This window comes from Drosophila busckii, chromosome 3R (genome assembly GCF_011750605.1).
Source record: "Drosophila busckii strain San Diego stock center, stock number 13000-0081.31 chromosome 3R, ASM1175060v1, whole genome shotgun sequence".
Classification (NCBI taxonomy): Eukaryota; Metazoa; Arthropoda; class Insecta; order Diptera; family Drosophilidae; genus Drosophila; species Drosophila busckii.
The window spans coordinates 2437370-2454490 of record NC_046607.1 but is presented as its reverse complement, the minus strand read 5'-3'; the positions used below and the strand labels follow the sequence as shown (position 1 = coordinate 2454490).

At 42.7% G+C, this 17121-nt stretch overlaps 3 protein-coding genes across 3 annotated transcripts; 2 read left to right on the top strand and 1 right to left on the bottom strand.

The window, feature by feature from the left end:
- The first annotated feature begins 183 nt into the window (after positions 1-183).
- LOC108602086 (glycine receptor subunit alpha-4) lies at positions 184-2006 on the top strand. The gene is made up of 6 exons (XM_017990109.2): positions 184-477; positions 552-735; positions 794-1103; positions 1157-1291; positions 1353-1732; positions 1798-2006. Exons 1-6 carry the CDS (start codon positions 359-361, stop codon positions 1945-1947), a joined length of 1278 nt encoding a protein of 425 aa, XP_017845598.1. The 5' UTR covers positions 184-358; the 3' UTR covers positions 1948-2006.
- Positions 2007-2180: 174 nt separating this feature from the next.
- LOC108603253 (myotubularin-related protein 13) lies at positions 2181-10373 on the bottom strand. The gene is made up of 11 exons (XM_017991892.2): positions 10164-10373; positions 9550-9728; positions 9366-9469; positions 8970-9287; positions 7946-8914; positions 6712-7724; positions 5054-6645; positions 3390-4998; positions 3172-3296; positions 3024-3106; positions 2181-2956 (listed from the first exon to the last, which is right to left on the bottom strand). The coding sequence occupies exons 2-11, from the start codon at positions 9608-9610 to the stop codon at positions 2864-2866; spliced, it is 5967 nt and encodes a 1988-aa protein (XP_017847381.1). The 5' UTR covers positions 9611-9728; positions 10164-10373; the 3' UTR covers positions 2181-2863.
- A 934-nt stretch (positions 10374-11307) lies between these two features.
- On the top strand, positions 11308-16843 carry LOC108603254 (dual specificity protein kinase splA). The gene is made up of 5 exons (XM_017991893.2): positions 11308-11470; positions 11539-13274; positions 13660-15843; positions 15914-16038; positions 16115-16843. Exons 1-5 carry the CDS (start codon positions 11359-11361, stop codon positions 16287-16289), a joined length of 4332 nt encoding a protein of 1443 aa, XP_017847382.1. The 5' UTR covers positions 11308-11358; the 3' UTR covers positions 16290-16843.
- Positions 16844-17121: the final 278 nt, after the last annotated feature.

Sequence of the window (17121 nt, the reverse complement as noted above, 5' to 3'; positions counted from 1 at the left end):
ACCAAATGAAACCATAGAAATAAATTTATCACACCTTGGGCAGCGCACAGCAAATGTATATATAACTCTTTTATTTTTGTTTGGTATTGCTCAATAAAAGTAAAGGCAATAAAAAAAACAACAACAAAAATTGTGCATTTATTAAATAATTCAATAAATTGCATTTACGTGCAATAACTCAGCTCACAATGGTCAAGAGTAGTCAACAGTAGAACAACGTGCCGTAAAATTATGAAACTAAAATTCAAACGTAAAAAAACCAACACGTGAAACGCGCAACACTATGCAATATCAGAATATTTAGCAATTAAATAAACATTGAAAATTTATAAGTGCAACGAAGTGTGGGTGTTCCAAAATGCAAGTAAAAAACATTTTCAGACAATTTACAAAACATAGAATTTTAATTGCGGTTGCAATTTACTTGCATATACTAGAAAAATCAATTCAACTATGTAATTGTGTTCATGGTTTTAGGTAATAATGATATTATTTGAAAATATATTATTGCATCAGCAAAATCTTAAATATAATATTGAATTGTTCTATAGAAATAATACAGAGAGCGCCGAGCTGGTTTCCCATTACGAATCAAGTCTATCGTTGCCAGATATATTGCCCATACCCTCAAAAACATATGACAAGAATCGTGCGCCAAAGCTGCTGGGCCAGCCGACCGTTGTTTATTTTCATGTGACAGTACTTTCACTAGACTCGATCAACGAGGAGTCAATGGTAAGCTGCTTCAGATAGTTAATCATTTTGCTTATTATAAATGTTAATTGTCCCACAGACATATGTGACTGACATATTTTTAGCACAAAGTTGGCGCGATCCGCGGCTGCGCTTGCCAGAGAATATGAGTGAACAATATCGCATATTAGACGTGGATTGGCTGCACAGTATTTGGCGTCCGGATTGCTTTTTTAAGAACGCCAAAAAGGTGACCTTTCATGAGATGAGCATACCTAACCACTATCTGTGGCTGTACAATGATAAGACGCTGCTTTATATGTCCAAACTGACGCTAGTACTCTCTTGTGCTATGAAATTTGAGTCTTATCCGCATGATACTCAAATCTGTTCCATGATGATTGAAAGTTGTAAGTCCCTAGGCCAGCTTACATATCAAAATGTCTATGAATTTTTGTCGCAGTGTCGCATACGGTGGAGGATTTGGTTTTCATATGGAATATGACAGATCCATTGGTGGTTAATGCTGAAATCGAGTTGCCACAGTTGGATATATCTAATAACTATACTACCGATTGTACCATCGAATACTCAACTGGTGAGAGTAAAAAACTGAAAAATATTTTTAAATGTGAAAGATTATGTTTGGTTATGCCTAGGCAATTTCACCTGCTTGGCGATTGTCTTCAATCTACGCCGGCGTTTGGGCTATCATTTATTTCACACTTATATACCATCGGCGCTTATTGTGGTTATGTCCTGGATATCGTTTTGGATTAAGCCCGAGGCAATACCGGCACGTGTGACACTCGGCGTTACTTCCTTGCTGACCCTCGCAACACAGAATACTCAATCTCAACAATCACTGCCGCCGGTGTCCTATGTAAAGGCCATTGATGTTTGGATGTCTTCCTGTTCGGTATTCGTTTTTTTGTCCTTGATGGAATTTGCGGTTGTTAACAATTATATGGGACCGGTTGCCACTAAAGCAATGAAAGGCTACTCCGACGAAAACATTACCGATTTAGATGATTTAAAAGTAAGTTGATCTGAACTTAAACTGCGTCTCTTAACTTTTCAAAATTATCAATTTTTTTTTATTAGCATCATCATCGGGAATCCATTATTGAGCCACAGTACGATACATTTTGCCACGGCCATGCTACAGCTATATATATAGACAAGTTTTCGCGCTTCTTTTTTCCGTTTTCATTCTTCATACTTAACATTGTCTATTGGACGACATTTCTGTAAGTTTCCTGAGCCTACCCCAATGTATTTAGGAGATTGCCGCTATCAAATAATAAATACAAAGAGCATTTGTTTAAAAATTGTAGCATAAATAGAAAAAATACAAATAAATGACGTTAATAAGTAAAAATACTTAATGTTCATATCTACAGTTATATATATATATAATTAACATGGTGTATAAATAAAGAAAGTTGTTTATTTATTGATTAAACATTAATTCAAAAGGAAGAAATTAAGAAATGCATTTTAATTGCGCAACAAAGGTGGAATTATCTTTGGTATTTTAACTAAAAGTATATGTATGTATATGGATATAGGTTCTCATAAGTATGTATATATCTACATATATAAAATGTGTATAAAAATTTCTGTTCTGGTTCCCCTTTTCATAAGTTTATCTTTCGTCCATCAACTAACCAGATCAGCATTATTCATATAATCACATGATATTTTAGTTTCATTTACATTTACGTTTCTTCGAGCATTCCATTTATATATTTGTTATGTTATGTAATTCGTTTAGCTTTATTTTAGCTAAGTGTATTCAAGTATTTTATGCATTATGCGAGTGTTAATGAACAACTTTTGACACTAAATCAATCTATGTATAAATGTAAAAATATGTATGTTATTATAAATAATACAGACAGCGCTACAAATTCGGAGTAATATACGCGGTTTCAAATAAATACTCTCGCTCACATAGAAAATAATAATAGTAATAATAATAACAACATTAATCGATTGCCCTACAACAAAACAAAAGTATTCAGCATACAATGAGCAGAAAGCATAGTGATCCTTGTTTCCTTATACTCCTCACTCAAACCAAAGTCACAAAATCGAGTCCACGATAATTTGTAATTAATTTTTCTGTATGTGTAAATGAGGCAACTACTGCAATGGTTATCTAGATTTACTGCAAGCAGGCTTGCAATTTTTCAGTCCATTCCTGTGCGAGATTCGCATTGACCGCATAAAAGTTATAGGTGCGCTTAGATGTCTTAAGCTGCGAACATAAAGGATAATTTTAAATTAAAAATGATTTGATCTTTATTGTGTGACGGGCAACTCACATCAAAGAAACCTTTTTCATCAACACGCTTTGTGCCGATTTGTGCGGGCTGCGCAGCTGTCACTGACTGCACCTCAGCCAGCTCTGCAAGCAGTTAAAATTTGCATAAGTATTAATAAATTTTTAATATTAAAAGAAAAAGTATGCACCTATAATTCCCTTGGGCGCTGTATCCTCCGAAGTGTCATAGTAACGTAGCTGATGTTTAATTGAATCAAGAACAAACCAGCGCTGTTTCCAGCCTTTGAGCAAAGCCCCACGCTTGTAGAGGTGACTATAAATGTAAATCAAAATTTCAGCATATGTGTTGAATGGACAAAGCCTAACTTTGTATCCTTAGTCTTAGTCAATTAAATAAGTAGCTTACCCTTCATGTGTGCGATTTTCAGCAACATTGCTGCTGAATTGATTATAGAAATGATGACTGGAGGTGCGCGCTGTCGTAGCAGCACTGGACGCAATGCTGGCTGTATCTCCTTGCGATATATTTACATTTTGGGGCCCCACTGTGCCATCGATGGCCTTGTACTTGGTGCAGTTTTTCATAGAGAGCTCGGTGCACTTCTCATGATACGAATTACCGCAATCCATACAACGATAGCCAACGGGTCCCCAAAGCAGCTTGGTGCAATGATTGCAATTGGTGGGCGTGGTATATGGATGCTTTTCAAAGCGATGTGGATGAAAGAACTTCTCCTGGTAGCCAGCCAGACGACCCTTCATAATTATCTCAAGTGTGGAACGCTTGTGCTGGTGCGTCTGCACCAGCATGCTGCTAAGCGAGGTCTTGCGCGACATGGGTTCCATGGGTGGCACTACCAGATTGTTCCAGACTTGCTGCCATTTTTGTGGCAAGTGTCCCCGTTCCGTTTCCGCTTGCTTCACTTCACTTAGCAGGCATACATACGCATTCGGATTGCAACGCTCAATGTTATCATAGCCGGCACTTATGAACATTCGCTTGCCACGTATCTCGGACAAATCGATTTCGTCATCCACATTTGTTACCTCCAAATCATAAGGCGGCCCTTGGGCTAGCTCCTCATTTGTATAGAAGTTCCATAAATCCAGGGCGGCCACGCTATGCTGTGGACGCAACACCAAATCCTTTTCAGTAGAATACAAAAAGTTATAAAAAATTGGCGACTTGCTGTGCTGTCGCTCGATATAATCAAAAATTGAATGTCCAATGCGATTTAGATGTGTGGGTGTACGAGAACTGCGCATATCCAGCGGATACACATTACACTCATCATCCGATCCGCCAGCAGCGCTACCGCCGCCACCACTCACACTGCCAGCAAACATATGTTTGGCACTCATAGAGCCCCGTTTGTCCTCCATGGCGGCAATGCCCGAATCGTAACGCTCCAGCTCACAGTCAAATAAAAAAGTACGAAAGCGACAGGAGACCACATGGTAGGCCAGAAAACGAAGATAAAAATCATTAAACTCAAAAGCCATTGGAAATTGACGTTGCAGTTGATAGACCACATCCAAAAATTGTAAAAATGTGGGTGCAAACGCAATATTTGTGCTTGCATGCGATGGCTTCAAATTGCTGCGATGGGCAAAACGATGGCCAAATGCTAGCCACTCCTTTTCAATGAGCACACGAAAACCATCCAAGCTACGATAGTACGGATCTAGGCAAAGCTGTGCAATGGACGAAAGCTGTGCCGTCACATCGGACCCATCCTCAAGGGATAGCATTACGCTGCTCTCCTGCAAGTCTATCAAGTCGACCACAGCGCCTGATAACTGCAATAGCGTTGAGATCTGCTGCAGCCAATCTGATTGCTCCACCATTTTGGCAAAGCTTTGACCATCTGCTTCGTTGGAGTTGTGCGACGGCATGCAGGCGCGAATTAGTTTCTTAAATGCTGTTCGCGATTGTCGTATGTCCGGATAATCCACAGGTATGAAGTCGGCGCAGAAATCACCATTCAAGTTCGACTTACCCTGAGATTTTTCACCTGCAAATCAAAAGCGTTAATAATTAAGCTGAAAACTTTACTATGATGCACTCACCTAAGGCGTAGAGTCGCATCTTGCGAAAAGCATTTGCCGAGCTGCTGCTCGTGCCTTTCATGGTGCTGCTTTTGTTGCCAGCATTGCTGGACTTGTGAGCATCGCTGACGCTCAAATTGGAACGTTGCTTACGCATTAATTCCGGTGTAAGGGACTGATGCTCCTCGGCAGCAGAGCCATGTCCCAGCAATGAGCTCATGGATAGATTCATGCCCGAGTATTGATTCAAAGCGTCTAGTGGCTGCAACTTGGGCATTGTATTGATCAAGGCCATGAAATATTTATCCTGTTCCGGATAATGTTGAACATCATGATGTGCTATGGTATTGGCGCCTGTGGTATTTTTAATCATTCCTATAACAGATTTGCTATTTGGTTGAGCGCCCCGTATGAGCAGCGAACCATTATTGTGACGCCAAGTGGGCAGCGGTATGCGTTGCCCCTTGAAACAGCGACCTAAATGGGTCATAGCCGCATCGCTGCATTGCGCGGGAGCCACTATAATGGCCGGATAAGTGCGACAGGTGGCATAATTGGTGTTAGCATTGCTAATGCGAAATCCACGCTGCGCATCTGCATCGAATCCCACCCGTTTCCAGTCGCGCACATAGCTACGTTCGCGCATGCGCTCAATGTCCTTGGTCGTCAGTAGGCGTGGCAGGGTCTCATTTTGTTGCGTCTCAAATTCGTCCATATCCTCGAGCTCGTCGTCCATTGAGCGTGTTTCTAAAGCATCAGCGCTGCCGCCACCGTTGCCCAGCTCATAGTCCGTTACCAACTTTCGTTTTGTTTGCTGTTTTTGCTTGAAGCCCGCCTTCTTGGCGGTGCGCATTAGCGTCTTTTTGGCAAAACCCTTGAGCGTGGAATACTTCTCCTTAGTTTTTAATGGTGCTACACCCTGCAACATGGTGCCGTAGGATTGAAAAGCAAAGTATTCGAACTCATCGAACGGATGTCGCGCCTTGCTAAGCGTTTTGCGAAGTGTTTCAATTTGCTCCAAAGTCACCTCGGGATCGAATGCAATTTTCAGCAGCTGAAAGCAGCTTGAGCGCAGCTGCAGTCCCTCCGGCAACGTCTGATCCAGATGCGATAAATAAAGCATGGAAATCTTTTTCTCCTTCAGCAGCGAGGCGATGGGAAAGGCGCGCACTATAGTCTGCTCGGAGTAGAGCGGATCGCAGGGCGAACCCTTAAACACAATGCGATAATTGGTCAAGAATAGCGCACCCTCAGCTGGTATCAAGCACTGGGTATCATCTTCGCGTCCATCTGGGATAAGAAAGCAACGCAAATGATCCGTTGCTAGCTCCTCACCCGGCAGCAAGCAAGGAGTTTGTATTTTCGGTTTTTGCACATGCGGATGCCGTTTTGCTTCCAAATAAACGGGCTCCAGAGATTCAATATGCATGTGCACTACACCTGGCACCATATCATGCAAATTACGTATGTGCTCCGAGGTAACGCCACCCTCCGTACAAACGCAATCAATAAAACGTGAGATGGTCTTGCCTACGGCAACGCCAATTTCCAACGCATCGTTTTCTTCAAAGCCCTCATCGGAATGTTCGCTTAGACTGTGGGAGCCCATAATACTGTGGAATTGCAAAATATAAGAGAAATAGTAATAACCGTAATGAATTTAGGTGGGGTGCAATTACCTATTGGAAACGCTTTGGTTTTCATCCAGTCGAAATGTTGGTTTAGGTTTGCTGGCCGCATCAACATTGACGTCCAGCGGTATTAACAGTGAGACCATGCGATTGGCAAAATGTATGGCTTGACTATAAAGCGTTGATTCCTCTGATTTGGCCAGCTCTGCTTTTTTCTCCTCCTCAATGCTGGGACTTTTACGCAATTGTTCGGCAGTAATTTCCAACGCCGTTGGCTCCTCTAATGGCACTTCATCCAGCACACAGTTGGCCTCCTTGTTATGCTCGTTTTGGCGTCTTTGCAACAAATAGAGCGCCTTAATTTGCGCTTGGACATCCTGAAAGAATGTCGATTCCCAAAACTGCAAATTTTTCCATATAACATGATCCTGTATTTCCGTATATGCGAACTGCACAACGCCCATGGAAAGCTTTCGGCAAAATATTGTTGACATGGGTAACAATGCGGCAGCCACTGTATATTCATCCACGCCCGAGGAGTTCGCCAGAGCTTTGTTCATGAAACGCACCACAAGATCAAACTGCTGATGATCCAGGACCGCCTTGTTACCATGCACATAGCCAAAGAGCTCACGGCAGAGTAAAATGCGTGCATCGCGATGCTTTAGTGTACGCATCACAGCTGGCAGCAGCTTACGGGCATCCGCAATGCGATTCTCAAATATGTAGCAGACACAGGTGCGCAGCACCTCCAGGCGTCGCGCTGAATTGTGCACCGTGCTTGGACGCACATCCAAAGCCTCAGGCAGACGTGGTCCCATAGGTATTATACGCGGCTGATTTCGCGTCACATTAAACCGTTGCGATTGCGCATTTTTGCGTATGCCATCCTGTATAATGAGCTCCACCTTCTCAGTGCTGATGCGTGGAAATGGAGGCTGGTGTATGCGCTGAAAAGCGCCATCTGGCGGCCGTAACACTTTCTGTGCGTAGGTCGTATGTGCATGAGATGCTTCGTTCTCATAGAGTGTCCGTCCCAGCTCCTGGATATGTGTGAGTATCTGTTTAAGGAATTTATTATTAGTAACCATTGCACAACCAAAATTGCATTAGACCAACAATTCTTTGAAACGACAAAAACTCACCCAAAATCGGGTTTCGAATTTGATGTAAAGTTAAAAATATCTTAATTCACAATTTATTCTAATAAATTAAATTTCTAATAAATTAAACTATTTATGAAAACCCCCAGTTTAAATATTTTATTGATGTAGATACTTACGAGATTTCGATTTTTCGCCTCCGTCTTCAGCAACTCGTTCATGGAGCTGTACAGCTCATCCCAGGCATCGGCTGAGCGCCAGGGTGGACCTCGCTCATTAACAAACGTGGTGAAGAACATGCTGTCTAGCACACGAAACAGAAACTCGCTCTCGATTAAATCGCGAGCACCAAGAAAGCCAGCCTTGTGAAACGTTATGACTGTTTTCGGATGTATGCGTATAATGGTAAGACAAGAGCGATATCCTTGCAGCAGCTGTGCGAATAGACGCATAAATATGGCACGCAGCTCTTTGTCAATTTGAGCCTCGGTCTTGGTCAACGTACTCGAGGGTCGCATAATATGCGGAAATGCTAAATCCGCCTGCGCCAAATTAGGAAACAATATCATGCTTAGCTGTTCCTGCGTTTGCTCCCACAGGGGTGATGGAAAGATAGGCACTGGTGGTGTCAGTGCATCCGGAATGGTTACCAGACCACCATCCAAATCCACAACAATCACATCCAGCAGTTCAGTTATTTCCGTTTGCAGTGAGCTATGTATGCCCATAATAAATGGTGTGGGCGTTGACAGTACCTCAGTTAGCGGCGCCGGCAATATGGGTATATAAACATGTGTATAACGAAATGGATACATGAGCGCCACAAGCGCTCTACAGCTGTCCGTCAAGTGCCAATAGCACTTGGAGTGAAAGAGTATCTTATTTTCTGTCATCACAGCGCAGAGCAATATGAGCACATTCTTAATGCCCAGCTGCTTGAACAAAAAGTAAACCCCGCTGCCAGTCATGGGCAACGAAGAACTCTGCGGCGGCTGCAGCGACTGCTTATCACCGGCGCCAATTGAAAAGCGCACTTGTGGACCTCCCGCTGGCGGCACCTGTATACAACCGAGTATGTTGCCTATCAGATTCTCCATAGCATATGGCAAGTTCTCTATGTATACCGTATAGATGGTGCCCAGACAGTTCTGTGAGTACATAAATATAAAATTACAATTCTATATGAAACAAACTTAAGCTAACCTTAAATGTATCTGCACAATCCAGGCGCGAGATGAGTACCAAGCACTTAGGCGCGTACATAATGCTATGGTGTGTGTTGGGCTCAACGTTTGTCGCAGCTGTGCCCAGCAAACCGCCTCCTGATCCAGCTCCTCCTCTGTTGCTGCCAATCGTTTCATCTTCATCATCAACGCTACGTGTTTGTGTTATGGCCAATGTTTCATGAAAACTTAGGCAGGCACAATAATGCTTATTCGCATCAATGTCTGTTAGCACAGAGATGAAAAATTTGGGCTCATGTTTTTCGCATGATAAATTCCAGCCGAGTGGTTGACAGAACTAAAATTAAAAATGAACACCCCAAATGAGTTTGTTCTATGTTTAGACAGTGTGGCTTACTAATTTAGGCACACTCACCCACTCAATGCCTTCAATAAAAGGTGTGTCAGGCCAGTCTTTCTCCGGAAAACGTTGCACAATTTTGCCACATACAGGCTGGCCGCTAACATTGCCTGAAGTTTCTACAAAAGGCACGAAAAAGCATTTACATACAATATCGCTTGCATATTCATATGTACTATGTAAATTCATTGGCACTCACTTTCTTTGTCGTTATCGTAGCCAACAATTACAAAGTAATCAGCGAGCCGGGACATCATCATGTAAGCTTACGCTTACTAAAACTGCACATTGCCGGTCAAAGTAGAACTGTCTGTGGCTCGGTTGGACGGCTGTTGCTGCTTCCGAGTTTTGATTGTCCGCAGAAAAGCTTGCCAAAATCTACGAAATGAACGCACAAAACGCAAACCAAATGAAAAAAACATTTTGTTGTTGATCCCGCTATACTTGTTGTTGTACACAATAGCAAGCAGAACCACTTTGGCCACCTGCCCACAAAAAAAAAAAAACCTAAAAAAAATATAAAAAAATACAGCAGATCGTCTCATCTAATTTGCATAAAAATGGTTCGTCAATTAATAAAGCGCGCTGCCTTGTGGTCTGCATACGTAATTAGATCGCCCAACAGCGCTCAATCATATTGTTCTTGTGCACTTCAAAGGCAAAGAACGCCTTTTATTTTTCTTTAACAATCATTTTTTAAGTTCACTTAACAATTTCCAGGCATAGCTAAAACCACACCCCTTGAGCAGGTGCTATGCTAGAGCATACGTGTCGTTTTCTAAATTGTATGTGTGTACATAAATAAGTATATACCATATAATTGCAGTAAATTTGTTGCGTGTAGTATGTGGGCACTTTTATTATAAACAAATACTTCAACTTTTAGATTTTCATGCTTGCGGAATGTAGGGTTGTTGTTATCATTAACATTTAGAGCTGTGTCGTTTTGTTCCGAATCGGTTCCATTCGAGTAGTTCAGCTGGAACGAACAAAAATCGATTACACAAATTTGAATTGTGCATGGTGAGTTTGACTCAGCTGGCGTAATTCCATTTTAATTTTTATATTATGTACTGTCAAAAAATAAAATTACATTTTTTAAATTTAGAGAGAATTTTTATTTGATTAACGGCTGCTTAAACGTAGATTATTGATAAGTAAGTGTCTGCTATGACAAACAAAAAGCCATTTTGACAGAAAAAATCTAAAGTCAGCGTTTCTCGCTTGCACTTATTGCAGCCGCACAATGTTATTGCAGATGATACTCGCTCATTAGTTGTGTTACTTGTAACTCGTTCGGATATTGTAGATAATACTCGTTGCCGTTATATATATATATGTGTGTGCATTTTTCGTACGACGTTTATATTTTTGTGCTGTTCTCTAATTTCTACAGTGCTTTGAGACTGAGTAAAAAGGGGTTTATTTAATTCAAGCACTGCCCATGCAATTTAGACATAAGTGTGTTGCATATAAACATAAAACGATATGTCTGGGTTCTGCAAAAATTAACAGTTTTACCAATTTTCAACTAAGGTCTTCGGGCTGCAGGTATGTAAATATGTAATTTGCTCTCAACATATTCACAGCTGTTCTGTGACAATTCTATGGCTTACCTTATCAGAAAAATATAAATATTTTGTGCAGTTGTTGCTTAAGTTCATAGGCATATTAAGCGAGCTTAAAACATAAGAATTATCTCGTAGTAATTTGTAAATTTTTGAACAAATGTCACACGCAAAATTTAGGCAAAATTAGCAAGGCACTTGCCCAAACTTATGGTAAACATTGCCCAATATGTTTATTTATTTGACTTAATGGCAAGACTTGCGAATATACGGTATTAAGATAGTAGGCGTCATAATCAACAATATATTAAAAATTGTATCAATGTACTCGTAAATATTTATGTGATCGTATAGACATATTAATAATTTTTCTCATTTGTGTTTCTCTTTAACAGTAAAAAAAACAAAAAAAAACTAAAAAAAAAAAAAGTAATAACAGAATGGAAAATGAACAAGATGAGCTCAGACATAGACATATGCAGGAACAACATCGAAATCAGCATCAGGGTTACTCTGATGTAATGCTGCAGGTTGCAGCTGAGCGAGAGCGACGTAAGTACAAATGAATGGAGCTTTATATATGTATGTATATATAACTAAATATATTTAAACTATTGCAGAGCGCTTACCGTACACGGTGTACTTTGAACCCACAGCACGCGAGACGCAGTCCACAAGTTATATGCAATTGACGCATGAATTTTTGCAAAGATCAAATGCCATATTGGCACAGCAAACCACAGCTAGCAGTCAGAATCACAATCACAGTGTGGAGTCGGCTGGCACGGAGGGCACCGGCTACGTGCCCATGTTTGAGTATCAGTCAGCACCAAGATCCACACATCGCGAGGCATATGCAGAGCCAGCGCCTCATGCCAGCAAATGCAACAAATGTAATGCTATACGGGAAGTATGTCACTGCCCACGGGCGATGACGCCGTCAATGGAGCATGTGCATTCCACACAGTCAAGTGATAATAATGCCGGCGCGGCGCCAACACAGTTCTTTGAGCTCTCTTCGTCAACAACTGCTGCCACGCCCACACTATCAGCTGCATTAAACAGTAGCAGCAGCAGCAGCAGCAATAGTAGTAGCGTTAGCGCAACTGCGGCGCAGTTCATTCCAAATCGTAAGCAACATAAGACTGAAACTGACAACGCTATGCATGCCTATGCAGCGGATCAACAGTTGCAGGAAGAGGAGCAAGAGGAACAAGCACAACCATCTAGAGGAATTTGGCCCGCAGCTATGGATGATCATGCTGTGGATGCCTCAATCGGAACCTATGAGATGCCGCTTTTTGCACTATTAAGGTCCAATGCAAGTAACAATAGCAGCTCATTTGAAGCCAGCAGCAGCAATAATAATAATAATCAAGTGATGTCTACAAATCAGAATGTCACTGGCTACGATGATGTGACATCGAGTGCATCAGACACAGAACATGTGCAGTTTGCAAATACGCGCACCACCAATACAACCACTACAACATCGGCGGCGCCGCAAAAGAAGAAACAACAAAATCGCACACGCAACGCAGCAACATCAACAGGAGCAGCGGTTGCTGATGCTTCCAGCACCAGTTCAAGCGCAGCGGTTATTGATCTAGATGCCACGCCTAGTACTAGCGCACAGGCTCAGCAGCAGCAGCAGCAACAGCAGCAAGCATATCACGCATATCGACCTAGACGCCACAACAACAACAGCAGCAGCAGCAGCAGAAGCAACAATGCCAATAGCAGCAGCAACAGCATTTACGAACTGGAACCTATTGGCGATAATAGCCACGATGACGGCTGGGATCTACGCACGCACGGCGATGCTTTGGATGCTCGTCATGCTGATCATACTTATTATAATAGTCGCGGCTATATTAGCGATTTATATGCCGAAACGAACAGCGATAATAATTATACGCATGTCGGTCCAACGTCTGCATCTTGTAGCACCGCTACGCACACCACTTGTAGCTTAGACTACGGGGCTCGTGAGCTTTGTGGCGTGCATCGTTTGAGCATAGACAATGGCAACATTAACGTAGCGGAGCAACAACAACAGCAGCAACACCGGCAACAGCGTTCGGCAGCGTTGCTTAAAGCTCGTTTTAATGCTGGGTTGGGCAGCGGTATTGTACGCACGCGTGCACGTGTACGTTCCATGGATGAGGCCATCCCTGGCAGTAGCAGCAATTGTGCTGGTCAGCCGGTGAGTAAATTGCCGCGCCTGGATTCATCGCCAAGCATGCGCAGCATTTCGAATCTATCCCCAACCAATTTTTATGCATTCGAGCCGGGACGCCATCAACATCGCACATATGCTGAGCTGGCGAGCACAAGCGGTAATCGGGAACGTGAGGTGAGCGCAATTATTTGTCAAATTGCAGTAAATGTCTAAATCCCTACCACATACTTTAAATAATGTGTTGGGTATTTTTTAACAATATATATTTTTGAGCGTAGCAATCAATATATTATATTAATATATTACTTATTAAGCTCGGCAAATATAACAATTAAATATAAAAATGCATAAAATTAATTAATAATCTTAAAAGGTTTGTACCTAAAACATTTATATTAATTACAACTATTTTTAAAGCTTGTTAGATTAGTTGGCTTTGTCAAAAAAAAAAGAAAAAAAAAACAAACAGGAAGTTCGTTATTAAAAAAGAACATTTTGGGTTTAAATGTTTCCAACAATATGTGCAAAATTGTATATAACAAATTATATTTATTTTTAGGCATCTGCACAACAGCAACAGCAACAGCAACAACAACAGCAGCAACAACAACAGCAGCAACAACAAAAGCAGCATCGGCAGCAACCATCAAGCAGTGGTTCTTGTGTAATTACATACGTGGGTAGACCACGTGAAGTTGAAACCAGGTCATCAGCGCCACAGCAGCAGCAATCGACTGTCACCCGCTCCACCTCAACAGGCAGACGAGCAACGCATGCCAATGCGGTTTTAACTGCACCTGATTTGCAGCTAGATGATTGGTCATCAGATTCAAATGGCGAGGATGATGATGTTGTCTTTGTGCATTCTACACGCGAGCCAATACTTTCTATAGATCTAACGTCGGACGATGATGGTTTTGGTGGCAGTAATGAAGCGGCACTGCAGCAGCAGCACCAGCAGTTGCAACAACAGCAGCAGCAGCAGCAACAACAACAGCAGCAGCAACAACAACAACAGCAGCAGCAGTTGCAACAACAGGAGCAACAACAGTTACAGCAACAACAAGCTCAACGTCGCCGCGAGCAACCCTTGGCGAATAGTCGCGCTGCTGGCAATATAAACATGCTTCCACGTCCCAGTTCTGCCAGTGAATACGATAATCGACGTCGTCGCCCGGCCGCTGGAACCTCGTTTGCATTTTACAGCGGCGGATTGCCAGATCGCGCGTCCATCAGCGATCACAATTATAGCACCTATGATCATAATGCGGCGCAGGCGCCGCTTAATTCTTTCCGTGATCTGATGGATGCTGTGTACCCACATATGGACGGTGTGATAACGGCTCACTCTCAGCGCTACTTCCAACCCATAACACCGCCACCCATTTGGCATTTTTCGGCAGCGCCGCCGCCTCCACCACAAGCTCAATCGCCACGCAGCAGCACAGTTAACTATTGGCGTGTGCCACGCGGCAACCACACGGCCACAAATGTTGCAGCAAACGCGGCACCAGCCCCGACACCACAACAGTCGCCGCCTGAGCTACCAAGTGGACGCAGCAGTCCGGCTGCTTACTACCATCGCTATCAGCCGTATTATGTTCCGCATTATACTATAACAGCGTTGCCCGCCACTCGCAGCAGCGGTGGAAGCTACTCGCCGGTGCCACCAAATCCACATTACCAAGGCGGTCTTAGCAATGCCAACGGCAGCAGTCGCAGCTCGCTTAGCGGCGCCATGAATGCTGCTGCTGTAGCAGCGACAGTGGCTGCGGCACAAGCGCAATCCTTTCACGATCTCATCTCACTGAGCAATGTGCCAAGCAGCAGCTCGCCGCTAGCCAATATCGAGAGCAATAACAATGTCGATGATGTTTATCATCGCACACAAACGATCAATATGTTGCGGCGCGCCACGCCACCCGTGCCCACTGCTGCAGCAGCACCTGTGATGTCTACCATAGTAACGGTGGCGGCCGCTGTGTCACCACCACCTCCACTGGAAATGTACTCCGGACGCAGCACCATGCCATATTGTGGCTCACCCCCATTTAATGTGCGTCGTTCCGAGGCGTACAACAATCAGCGTCAGCATTATCAGCCGCAACCGCATCAAGGTCATCCTGCGCCGCAGAATCAAATGCATGCACATATACATCCACCACATCGAGCTAGCGCTATAGTGGCTACGTCGTTGACACCAGCGCCGCCATATCCAGTGCATCAGAATCTTTGGTATCGTCAACAGAGCATGCAGGAGCTGCATCGCCGTCATATGACGCCCACGCCTATTGATCTATCATCGAATCCATTGAATTTGACCAGCACTCTGCGTACACGCTATCTGCACAGCATTTGCAATTGTGTGCATGCACGCAATGGCCCTGTGTCCAGCCTTGATCCCGCCTATTATCCAACCTATGATGCTGTTGTGCAGCAACAATCTGGCTCAGCGGCTGCTGGCGTGCCCGATGATCTGCCAGCGCCCATTGATGCACATCAGCCTTTACCGCCGCCACCGCCCCACTTAGGACTGCAGTATCAGGGACAACAGCACCCTTCGCAGCCGCCACCGCAACATCAACAGCAGCAACAGCAGCAACGTCGACGTGCTGCAGTGCATCATCATATGTTCCATCATTACTCACCACTGCATTTAGAAATTGGACTGGCGACACCGCTGTCACTAGGCTCGTCGCGTATACTAATTGGACCACCACGTCCGAATCGTGGTGCCACGCTGGTACGTACTCTGCAGCTTGGCCTCTGCATATAATTTGAGAATAATTTCTTTCGGCTTGTTACATTTGTAGGAGATTATTGAGCGCAACACTTTGCCGCATAAATATAGACGCGTTCGTCGGCCTAGCGAAAGCGACGAGGATGCCGAAAAGTGTGCCATCTGCCTGTCGCTCTTTGAGATTGAAAACGATGTGCGGTAAGTGTTGTAAAGGCCTATACATTTTAGCAAACATTACTATATGTATTGTTTTTGTTTTCCTTATGCTATGCAGTCGCTTGCCTTGCATGCATCTTTTTCATACCGACTGCGTAGATCAGTGGCTGGTCACAAACAAACACTGCCCTATTTGTCGTGTCGACATCGAAACGCACATGGCAAAGGATGCACTGGTGCCGAGCTCAAGTGGTGTCGCTGCTGCAACGGCTGCTGGAACTGCTGCTTTATGACATTGTATGCATGGCATATCCTTTATGTAAAGAAGTAAACGTCGCCAGTCAGCTTTTACGGAGACAGAGTTTGTAGAGTTCGTCGCAACAAAAAACAACAAAGGAATTTCTTTTATTAGTAATAATGCAAGAAATGAAAAGAAAATTATTTTAGTGCAGCCAGATGTAATTGTTAACCCACCAACTGGCCAAGCAAAATTTATGCATTGCGTTTATCTTTGAAAACTCAAAACAACTTTGGCTCAATCTCAACATATATTGTATACATATATACACACATAAGCTATTTAAAATATTTTTTCCTCTTTGTATACAAATTTATGTCCATGTTTTGTGAAACCAAATTCTTGTGATTACAACGCATATTACACACATACTATTGTACATGTATGTATCAACGTATTCTTAAACTAATGTAAAAACCGCCTCCCCGCAGTTACATTTACTCTCTGTCCCCCGTATACTGCAATTGTTATTGTAAGCGCATATTTTACAATTAATTACCAAATTATAAAGTACTATGGTATCCGAAAATTAAGATTTTTTTTTACCCAAACGCAGTTTTATAATTCAATTTAAAATGTGTTTATTTTTCTGCTAGCTATGTGCCATACCTATTTGATTTAATTTAAATATATAACTGATTTTGAGTTGGTACGTGTACTGGAGACACTTGCATGGATATATCTGCATATATACACATATATATTTAATATATTTGATTATATTTTAAGATTCGGAATACACCTAAGCCAATGTATTGGAGATAGTGGATACTGATAATAAGCGTTTGTTTAATTCTGTTAAATTTATAATAAAACTTTAATAAAAA